At 36.0% G+C, this 12,458-nt stretch overlaps 1 protein-coding gene across 1 annotated transcript in view; it reads right to left on the bottom strand.

The window, feature by feature from the left end:
• Positions 1-2,371: 2,371 nt before the first annotated feature.
• LOC111619488 (kelch-like protein 5) overlaps positions 2,372-12,458 on the bottom strand; it is a 165,653-nt gene continuing 155,566 nt past the window's right edge. The window contains exon 10 of the mRNA XM_023361217.1: positions 2,372-3,858. Coding sequence (XP_023216985.1) covers positions 3,681-3,858 — 178 coding nt within the window. The 3' untranslated portion in view covers positions 2,372-3,680. The remainder of the gene's footprint in view (positions 3,859-12,458) is intronic.

The raw sequence follows: 12,458 nt of genomic DNA, 5'->3' as shown, positions 1-12,458 counted from the left end.
ATTATGCGGCCGCCACATAACCAATGCACAGGTCCTGTAGGATATGCACACGGACCGGGACCTGATCAAAACCATCATCAGCAAGAAATGCAAATACCTAGGCCACATCACTAGGAACTACCAAAAATACCATCTATTGCCGCTCATCCTGGAGGTCAGGATTGAAGGCAAGAAACGTCCAGGCAAACCAAAAACAGCCTGGCTAGATAACATCAACACCTGACTTCACATGACAACAGCACAAGTTCTACACACAGTGCTAGACAGAGAACAATATCAAAACGAAGTCGCAAACGCCATTTGGCAGCATTGAAGAAGAAGAAGATAGCTGGTTATATTATTTTATAATAAGTGTTCAAAATGATCCCATCTAGTGAGAAACAATCTGCTACCCATCAAATAATACTCATTTGTATGCATTGCAACATGGCAGGAGTTATGGTTGCAACAGCCAATTGCAAGATAGTCACTAAGTCTTGCAGAGTGTCTACTGGCCTGTAAGCAATTGCATTGAGATGCTACCATAAGAAGTCTCCAGAATTCAGATCAAGCAATCTAACAGGCCATCAACCTGGATATTCCCTATCCAACCACTGGCAATCAATAAATGAAGAATGCACCAATGCTGCATTGTGCGGAAACCATAGACATAAGCCAACAGCTACAAACCCAATGTATGCATATACATGTAATAAGCAGGGATGTGGAGTCGCGTAAAAATCTACCGATTCCAACTCCGACCAGGGGCGGACTTGTTACTGAAAAAGACCTGGAAATTCTGATGTCATCATGTGACCTCAGAATAAAAAATTCAATAAATAGAGTTCTAATAAAGATAGAGAATAGAAACTTTTTATTCTAAAGCTAAAAGACTTCTCTAAGTAATATACAAATATGTATTCAATAACTTTTACTTTTCCGGCTGGTATATATAAGAGGAATAGTGTAGCGCTCGGTCAAAAAATGGCCCCTTCCAAATTTTTACATTTTTGGACTCGGGACACCTTAAAATTTCAAGATATGCAAAAGATTTGAGGTTTTTTCTATATGTATGGATATTAGACTGTGTGTGGGGGACACGATTGAGTTCACCCTGTTTGAAGCCTTCTGTGGTCAGAATCTTCACACACATCTGTGGTCAGATGTATGTGAAGATTTCTGTGATCAGAGTGGTCAGAATTGGAGTCAGATAGTTTAACATAGGAGTTAGTTATTAAGCGTCAAAGTTGTTGAACTAAATCATGTCCCCATATACATTCTAACATCTTAGGCGAAAACATCTTAACGGGTTTACTGTACTATTATAAAATGGCAAAAAAGCTTATTTTGAGGGTAGAGACAAGTTTTATCTTATTTTTTTAAATTTTGAACACTAATAATGAGTAAAATGTTCATTAAGAGATTTGACACATGATCACTTTTATGTCTTCACCCTGATGACCTTTAATTAAGAACCAAAATTTAATAGTATTAATGCCTCTTTATACGCAAGCTACAGTGCCACATTTTGTTTCTTAAACTTTACCCATTCTGAGATATTGTTTAACATCTCAGAACAGAAAAAAAAAGAAATTAAACAAATTAGACGACAACACACACGTGCGCGAATTTTTCCCCTTTATTGACTTTTTTGAGGGGTTCAGGAGTCTCCAAATGTGTAGATTTGCAAAAATAAACTTGGAGGGTCAAATTTGACATAATTCTAATACTTTTCCGTTTTATATACATAACAAGTTGGTAAGTAAAAAGGAGTTGGAGTCGGCAGATTTTTTGACAACTCCGACTCCAAATCCAGCTAAAACACCAAAACTCCACGACTCCGACTCCACAGCCCTGGTAATAAGCCAACAACTATTGGATTACATTGAACTAATATATCGTAATTATTTTAAATTAATTACTAAGTAATTTGTCACTGGAGGATGGCATTAGGCACTATTTCTTATTAGATTTAATAATTATAATTGAATTAAATAATTTAGAAAATTCTGGAAGAAATGGATCAGCCTGGAGTGGACTCGAACCAGCAACTGCCATTTACTGTATGGATGCATTGCCAGTTACACTACCCGAGCCTCCAGTCCCCAGCCGGTGCCATATGTAACCAAGGATGGTTATATCTCATGTCTAAATATATTTGGAAGAGGAGATCATACTGCGGCTCTGGTAGTGTAACTGGCAATGCATCCACACGGTGGTAAGTGGAAGTTGAAGGTTTGAATCTGCTCTGGGCTGATCTATTTCTTCCAGAATTTTCTAAATTATTTAATTCAATTATAATTATTAAATCTAATAAGAGATGGTGCCTAATGCCTTCTAGCAACAAATTACTTAGTAATTAATTTAAAATAATTGTGATATATTAGCCCGATGTAATTTGTAATTGTTTGCTTATTACAAAACCATAGACTAAAAATAAAAACCAGTTATTTCATCTAAAAAATCTGGCAGAACAATGTGCAAAATAATACTATGTAGTTTCCAGCTGTCAGACATTCAGGAAGATGATGTCCTACTAGAATTTTGCACAAAATATTGCACCAAATATTGATATTCCAATGGACTTGGTAAATGTGTGAACATGTAGCATGGGGATTTTCAAAATGCCTAAACATCACTGTTGCTTCATTAGTTCACAAGATCTGGTGGATGAAAGTATTATCCAAGGTATGTTGCTGTAAAAGCAACTTACAATACTCCTATCTCTGAAGGCAATCCTGCTGATGAAGATCTACCATTCATGTGAACTGATATTAATGCAGGTCTTTGTCATTTATAATGGATAGTATAATACTTTGATGTACATTTAACTGTTGCAAAATTGCATGGCTAATGGTCGTTGGAAATTCCTATATCAATGCTAGTACAGCATCCTCAATAGTTAGTGTAAGCAGAAAACATACATTTCCATTGTCTACATTCAGCAGTGGTATGACCCTACTGTTTTGCACATTTGGCAAAACCAGATGACTTGGAGATCTGGGCAGCATTCATGTCAGGATATTGCTGACTGTATAGTTTTTCTGCTTCCAATACTGAGTCATTACACTCCCCCAACAAAAGATATTGTATCAATACATGTCACAATACTCTTGCACTAAAAAATACTTCGTTTGGGTGTTTAGAGAAAAAATTCCAAATGACTGGAAGTGGCATCATAAACCTTTTGCCATGAATATCTGTGGAATGCCTATCCTATGCCATATCCTATCAAAACATGGATAACAGTTTTTCACATTATTTCCAACAAGAAATTATGTGGTCAATCAACAATGATTATTCTGTAGTCAATTCTGACCTATTCTATATTTTTGTTAAATTTTTACTATATGCTTTCTTTAAATTTAAATTTTGTTACTTGCTTCTTTGTATCACATGAAAAATTTAAATTCAAAGCATTCATTTTCAAAAGCTTCTATATCAGTTCTACTATCATGTCTGATGACAACATTATTGCATTGCTGAAAATGTTTAAACTCTGTACAAGTACTTGTGGTTTTAACACTGATAAACTGAAGTTCTCTACTAACTAAAATTTTGTTTTTTGTATATAAATATTTTAATTATGTTAAAGTTCTGTATCTCAAATATTTAAATAATTAAATTATTTGGTTTCTATAATAACCACAAAATATTAAATGCCATAATTTTACATGTAAACATATTAATAAACCAATAAGTCATACCTCTTCCCATTCATTTGACTGAGGATCATAAGTTTGTACAAGATTCAGATAATTTTGTCCATCGTAACCACCAATCGCAAATAATTTGTGTCCTAAAAGAGAAACTCCAATAGCATCTCTCCGAACGCTCATCGGAGCAACTGAAGTCCAGGTGTCTGTTTTAGGATCATACCTAAATAGTTATTTAAAAGTTTTAAGAAAATTCTTAATATTTATTTGCACAAAATATTTTAATTATAAATTATTAATAATCAAATTATTATTATTATGTTGGGTTTAGTGAGTTATACTCAGTTGACACCAGTGGCTGTCTACTATGCCAGACCAAAGTCAAGGAAGGCATAGTAACCAAATAAGAACGAAAATTAAATAAGTGTGTCAGTGTGGGTGTTTGTATTCAGGAATTTCCTAACAATATGACATGTATTCAATATAGTGATCTTCTGTAGTGCGATGTATGTGTTTTTATTCAATTGTAATGTTCCCAGGCTTTTGTGTAGTATGTGTAGAATGACACCCATATGGGAGAGAACAAGAGGTAAAATAAGTAGTCACTTATTTCCCGGGTGAGTTATGTCTACTTGCTGATTTTTTCAGAGCAGGTGTTTTGTACATTTTGAGTGTTTGGAATGGCTATGTCTGTAATTTGTGTGATTTTATTGTGTTTGTCAATGAGACTGATGTCTGGTCTGTTGTGGTAAATTGTTTCTCTGTGATAATGGCTCTGTCACAGTAGATTTTGTGCTTGTTGTTTTCCAATACTGTCTGTGGAATGTATTCATAGTATGGTTTGTGAATGTCTAATAATTTGTGTTTCTTTGCAAACTCTTGGTGTATTATACTTGATTATGTCTATGTAAATAATCTGTCTAGGCCAAGAGTGTGCAACCAGAAGTGATGAGTTGTATAGTTTCTGAAATGATGTGACATTTTCTGCATGAGTCATTTGTGAGTGTTGTATCTTTCAGTATGTGTTTTCTGTAGTTTTTAGCATATATGACTCGATCCTGTATGGCAGTCACAAACCTTTCCATCTCCCCAAAGAGGCATCCTGGAGTTAACCAGTTGTTTGATGCAGTTTTATCAACAAAATCATAAGCATCTAGAGTTACTAGGTTGTAGCAGAGTCGGTAGATTAACTGGTCTTTCGACTAATAGTTCAAACTTAGCTAGAGACAATATTTGCCGCTAGTTGGCACCACTGTTAGCAGGAGAGCGTTGTTCTTGCTAGGTATATACTGAAGTCAGTGATTTTGACCTACAATAATTGTTTTTTTAGCTACATAAAAATACCAACATGCTTTGTGCCAGGATGTCAGGCAGGATATAAGTCATCGAACGAGAAGAGACATTTATTCCGTGTTCCTAGCAATAAGATTGAGGAGTGGATGCGATTCATTCCACGAGATGACAAGATGCTAACAAATAAATGTTACGTTTGTGACATATATTTTGCGAGTAATTTATTTTAAAAACCTTCTCCCATGTTATAAATGGAGAGAAAGTAGAAATTCCACGAGATCGCTGGGCATTAACGTCGGTTGTGTATCCATCAAACTTCCCTAATCGTCCTAAGTACATTTGTAAGTACCTCAAAAACAATCAACGTGATGTCTCACAAGAATGATGAGGCTGAAAATGACATTTTCCATGAGGCTGAAAATGACATTTTCAGCCTCATGGAATAAACCATCCTCGGGTGTAAATGAGTTTGAACGTATTTTATTAAATACACATTTCTCAGCGACGGAAAGTGTTTAATGTTTTATTAAGTGTCATTTATTTATCCATAAACCTGATTTTGGGTTTAAATAAAAGCTTTTTCATTCTTATAATAAAATGCATATAAAAAATTATGAAATCGAACTCGAAGGTTATATAACTTTCAATAAAAAGAAAACATTCGTCCTCACATCGATTCGATCTAGCACTCTTGCAGTGATTGCAGTGCCCCTGGTGGTAACATTTGTCTCTAGTTCATTCTAGCAACAAGCGAAGATAGGAAGTCGAAAGACCAGTTAATCTACCAACTCTGGTTGTAGGGATGCCTGCCATGGAGAGCCTTTCGAGCCCACGATTGCTTACTGGTGTCTATGCTTTTTATATGTTGTGTTGTGTCCATATAATGTGAGGATAAATTTAATTGTGTGTTATTTAAGTCTGCTAAAGTTACTACTTTATGTAAGTGTGATACTTCTCAGAAATACTCTTGCAGTGTCTGTATTTGTTTGTAGCAAAGGTTTACTATGTCAATCAGGTTCTGTCTGCCATCTTTACATGGAAGAAATAATCTTTCTATGGTGGATTTAGGATGTTGTTTATGTTTGGTAAGTGTTGTTCTTGTTTTCCTTTAGAGTTGTTCAAGATCTGTGTGAGACCAATGTATAACTCCAAAAGAATAAGTGAGAATCGAGACAACATACAGGTATCCCCCATATAACATGGTAGTTACGTTCCAAAAAATTGCCATGTTATGCGAATCAAAGAACTAGTACAAAAAGGAGGGTTAAGTTCCAAAAATTAAAAAACATGCTACTATATTTTCATAATTAAGATAAATATCTTTATTAAAATTTTCTTAAGTGATACATATTAATATAAATTAAACAATGTTTTCTTTGTCATCACTAAAAGCACTATTAACCGAGAGCGTTTTATTTTTGGCAAGTTATCGTTATCCTCTGAGCATTTTTCTGCATTATTTTCAGATTCATGCTTTACCTTATGCAAAAAGTGTATGTAATTTTAGATTGCTTGCTTCTAGTTAAAAGATCTTTATAAATTTCCTTATATGGTGCTAAGCACTTACGGAATAAGGGAAAAACATCTGGCAACACCAGAAGCAGAAGTGTCGAGATATGGCAAAATTAAAACAATTTTCGTGAAGGACCATATGTATGCTGAAGAGAAAAGAAAATTTACACACTGAAGTACTAATAGTTCATGAAAATAATAATTTTCGTGAACTATTAGTACTTAAGTATGTAAAAATTTATTACATTTCATGTTGTACGAGGGTTTTACCCATTTCTCAAACCGTGTCAGAGTGAATCTGTGTTATAAAAGTACCGTGTTATACGGGGTATGGTACCAATTCTCGAACTGTGTTAGAGTGAATCCGTGCTATAGAAGTGCCATGTTATACAGGGGTTACCTGTATGTGTTTATTGCTTAATAACTGTGTTCTGAAAATAGTGTTTAACCTACTTTGGCAATCTTTAATTACTCTTTGCTTTTATTTGTGTATTTTCTGTTAATTTGGCCTTTTAGACCAAATTAACTACTTGTAGAACTCAGCCTCTTCCATGGATTCAATCACATCTCCATTTCCCAGTACAAAATCTCCTTTTTTTCAAAACTCCTTTCTCTGTGTGAAGTGTTTTGCATTTAGGTCAAAGTCTATTTGCATGTCCTTGGTGTATGAATGAGTGATCTGTAGAAATTGATTTTGTTTTTGTATGTATACATAAAGTTTTATGTCATCCATGTACTGTGCATGAGATATGACAATGTAAACAGTGCTGCCTTTTCATGTCTGATATTGTAACCATGTTGTGTGTTGTTTAACATGTTAGATAATGGATTCAGGGCTAAACAGAACCAGACAGAACTCAAGGAATATCCTTGAAACATTCCTCACCTAATGAATATTTGGTTTGTTTCTATGCAAGTGTTATGAATACTAAGACAACACATTCTCCAGTGCTGCAGTGTTTTGGAAGAATGCAATAACTGATGAATGTATTTTATACATATGTAGAATATGTAGCAGCCAACTGTGTGGAACACTGTTAAATGCTTTTCTGTGATCTATATATGCCATTTTATAGCAAGCATGCAAATAACATGTTTCCATGTTATTTGCATGCTTGCTATAAAATGACTGAATCTATGAGTAAATGTTCTTTGCATCCATTGTGATTTCTACAGCAACCTTTTTGTTGTTCTGTAAGAATGTTGTGTTCTTCAACATGTTTGTATATTTTGTTTGCAATACAGGCTGTCAATAATTTGTAGTGTTGGAAGACATGTAATTGGTCTGTATTGTGTGGGATCTGTGGTACTGTGTGAGAAGGTGTGAAACACGTGATAAAACGACAACACACATAACATAACAATCAAATTGTTTTATTAGTCAACAGAGAGAACAGAGATCAGAATGTCCATCACAGAGACAATTATATATAGATATATGTACAACGTTCCTCTCAATTGAACTTCCCATGACAATTAATATACAGTCGACATCCCCCATAACACTGTTGATTATTCCGTTTTATATGAATTCCATGTTGTATGAGTCACTTAAATTTTACAAATAGGTGTGCCGGACTGTGAATGGCTCATGTATTTGTATAATCTAAGTGACTCGTACAACATGGAATTCATATAAAACGGAATAATCAACAGTGTTATAGGGGAGTTGACTGTATATACAATCCTGCTTAAAACTAACATAATTACAATTAAACTTAAAACTAATATTATCACTCCTTAAAACTAAAAGGAGAAAGGAAGGATGAAGAATGAAGACAGTCTACCAGTAGTTTAGATCAGTGGGTCCTGATACTACGGTAATGTTGACTATGATTGCCTCACAAATGGTGAGGCAACCATATCCCAATCCGTCAGCATCCAGGAAAATAAAAAAACAGTTACTTATAAATATGTGCCGAGGCATATATTTATAAAATCAGTTTTATAGAAGTCCAAGGACTTCTATAAAACAGCTGGCTCACTTATTTTTAAGTACTCATCTTAAACAGCTGGCTCACTTATTTTTAAGTACTCTCTTTCGTCCTAAGCCTTGTACCCTGTCTCGCGGTCACTCTTGCCTGACCTCTCTCCTCAGTAGCAAACCCAAAAGTGTCTCTTGTCCTCACCTGGTGTCCTCAGGTTCCCTTCCTGTCCCTTTTTAGACTGGCCAATCAAGACCCACAAATAGTACAGCTTCCTGTCATGTGACAGGAAAGGGTTTGGTTTGGTTTGCAAATGTTAAGAAGGTCGTACATCGTTAAGAAGCCTTTGAAAAGAAGTAAGAAGGGGAAGGTATACGATTTTGGTTGAAGATGGGGCAAGAAAGATAGGAAAGTGTGAAATAATGTTTTATGGCCAGCCAGCATCAAGCTCCATACATAGGAATCATAGAGTAAAGTATACATAGAGTGGTTCAAGGCCCTGTTAATAGAGAGTATGTGCTTTGTTCTTGAAGTAGATACATTAAAAAATAATAAAAATAATAATGATAATAATAATAAAATAAAAATAAAACATTGAGGAAAACAAAGTATGAACACGTGAGTTACAAAAGTTTATCCCGACAATTGATTGTGGCAAAAGACAATGAAAAAAAAAAAATAATAATAATAATAATAATAATAATTCTCCCGTGGTCACCACCTGGTCGTGGTATGAGAGCCCAGTAGTTTTACAGATCCATAGGGCAATGCAGGCTGGAGCACAAGCTCCTGGTAGGGACATGCATGCCAGTAAGGTCTATGGGGAGAAATGAAGCTAAGAGTGACCACACACCCACATTCTGTGGAGATAATCATTATGGTAGTAACCAGATCTAAGTATGATACCGGCTCGGACGTAGCCCGGGTTAACAAAGTCCGCGTTCGTGGGTTAGGCAGAGGCTCACGTTCGAAAAATATGCTCCAGTCTCCCTTGGTTACCGGTGGCGAAAGCAGCGCCGGCCCAAGCATGGCTACTGCAATGCCCTCAACAGATGTGAGGAATCAACCTAGCCTTGGTGTTTCTGTGGCAATGCATCCACAGACCACAAAGGCTGGAAAACCACGCCAACGGATGAAATGGACAACAGAAATGAACGAGTTTATCATCCGCACTTACTACACCATCACAAGACTCGAAACAAACATGACAGCATACAGACAACAACTACACCATATATTCACACAACAATATCCTCACCTCACTGTCACCGAACAAAGGGTTGTTGATCAAAAACGAACAATTATACACAACAACCTTATCCCACAAACAACACTTGAACTTATCAAACAACAGGTTGCTGATCAAATACATCAACAGACAGAAACATTTAACATTAATGAAGATCACGTAACCTGTCAGGATAATCCAGCAACAAGCACTGATTACAGCACACACACAACAAGTACCACTAATGATACTGCAGGCACTTCCCCATCCATCACTGATAACGTAGACATAGAATTAGTTAATACGCTCTCACTTATATTTCAGGAAACACTCATTAAATATACTGGTACAGATCCCACACAAAGACCACGAATACCAAAAATCAACACGTCAAAGGCAGTAGGAAAAACACTAGATTATGTAAACACTCACTTACTACCAAACTACATTCATTCAATTTCTACACTCTCAGACATTCATACATTAGTTTATGCTGGGGCAGTCACAGTAGTGACACACCATGGACTGAAAATACACTCACAGACAGACACACACAAAACACAATTCTATCATAAGCCTGCCTGGCAGAGAAGAATAGAAACACAAATAAATGACATTAGACAGCAATTAGGCAGGCTGACACAATACACTAAAAACAACATAACACCCAAATTAAAGAAACAACTCAAAAACATTTTCAAGAAAATTAAAACACACACAAAACATGAACATCACAACACACACATTACAGAATACATCGATACACTAAAACAAAAACTCGCAGCCAAAGCACGTAGACTCAAACGATACAAAACATGTACACTACGAAAACAACAAAATAAATTATTCACAAACAATGAAAAACTTTTCTACAGACAAATCAGTACCAAAACAAACACTGATACACAGCACAGTGGCACACCAACAGAAGAAGAACTCACAACTTATTGGTCTTCTCTTTGGTCCAATGCTGTTACACACAATGCTGATGCAGGCTGGATCAAGGAGGAGAACAGAAACTTGCATAACATACCAACTATGCCCTGTGCTGAAATAAACATACACGACATTCGCTACGCTGTTAACAGAACACACAACTGGAAGACACCTGGTGTAGACAACATTCACAATTTCTGGTACAAAAAGTTTACATCACTGCACCAGGAACTAGCTAAACATCTAACACACATCATCATCAATCCACAAGACATGCCAAAATTTCTTACTCAGGGCATCACCTACATGAAACCTAAAAACAACAAAACCACAGACCCCACACAATACAGACCAATTACATGTCTTCCAACACTCTACAAATTATTGACATCCTGTATCACAAACAAAATATACAAACATGTTGAAGAACACGACATTCTTACGGAACAACAAAAAGGTTGCCGTAGAAATCACAGAGGATGCAAAGAACAATTACTCATAGATTCAGTCATTCTACGGCAAGCACACAAACAACACAGAAACATACACATGGCATATATAGAATATAGAAAAGCATTCGACAGTGTTCCACACAGTTGGCTGCTACATATACTACACATGTACAAAATACATCCATCACTCATTGCATTCTTCGAAAACACTATGCAGCACTGGAGAACAACACTACATCTCAAGGTTAGTAACACTTCGATACAAACAAATGAAATATTCATTAGGCGAGGAATTTTTCAAGGAGATTCCTTGAGTCCTCTCTGGTTCTGCCTAGCCCTGAATCCATTATCCAACATGTTAAACAACACGCATTATGGCTACAATATCAGACATGAAAAAACAACACAGTTTACACTCTCACATCTCATGTACATGGACGACATAAAACTTTATGCATCCACACAAAAAACAACTTCATCAACTCCTACAAATCACACATTCATACACTAAGGACATACAAATGGAGTTTGGCCTAGACAAATGCAAAACACTTCACATAGAAAAAGGAATCCTGAAGAAAAAAGATTTTGCACTTGGAAATAGGGACATTATTGAATCCATGCAAGAGGGCGAGTTCTACAAGTACTTAGGATTCCAATAGGCCAAACTAACAGAACATACACAAATAAAGCAACGATTAATTAAAGAATACCAAAGTAGGTTAAACACTATACTTAGAACACAGTTAAATGCAAAACACACAGTTAAAGCAATAAACACATATGTCATCCCAGTACTCACATACTCTTTCGAAGTTATACATTGGACTCACACAGATCTTAAGCAACTCCAAAGGAAAACTAGAACAACACTTACTAAGCATAAACAACATCATCCTAAATCCACCACAGAAAGATTAACCCTTCCACGTAAAGAAGGCGGACGTGGCCCGATTGACATAGTTAACCTTCACTACAAACAAATACAGTCACTGCGAGAGTTTTTCTACAAGAAACAAGAAACATCAGTTACATAAAGCAGTAACTCTAGCAGACTCAAATAACACACCATTAAACTTACACTCACAACATACAGACATGACACAACATACAGACATGACACAACATATAAAAAGCATAGACAACATTAAGCAATCATGGGCTCAAAAGGCTCTCCATGGCAGGCATCCTTACGACCTGGCCCAGGATTTTGTTGACAAAACTGCGTCAAACAGCTGGTTAGATCGGGGATGCCTCTTTGGGGAGACAGAAGGATTCATGATTGCAGGATCAGGCCATACAGGATCAGTCATAAATACTAAAATCTACAGAAAACACATACTCAAAGATACAACACTCACAAATGACACATGCAGAAAATGTCACATCACGCCAGAAACTAACACATCACTTCTGGTTGCAAGCTCTTGGCACAGACAGATTACTTACATAGACACAATCAAGTAGCAAATATAAT

Source organism: Centruroides sculpturatus, unplaced genomic scaffold, assembly GCF_000671375.1.
Source record: "Centruroides sculpturatus isolate CEXI.00-Female unplaced genomic scaffold, Cexi_2.0 scaffold185, whole genome shotgun sequence".
Lineage (NCBI taxonomy): Eukaryota > Metazoa > Arthropoda > Arachnida > Scorpiones > Buthidae > Centruroides > Centruroides sculpturatus.
Note: the sequence above shows the minus strand (reverse complement) of the source record. Positions and strands in the feature narration are given on the sequence as shown.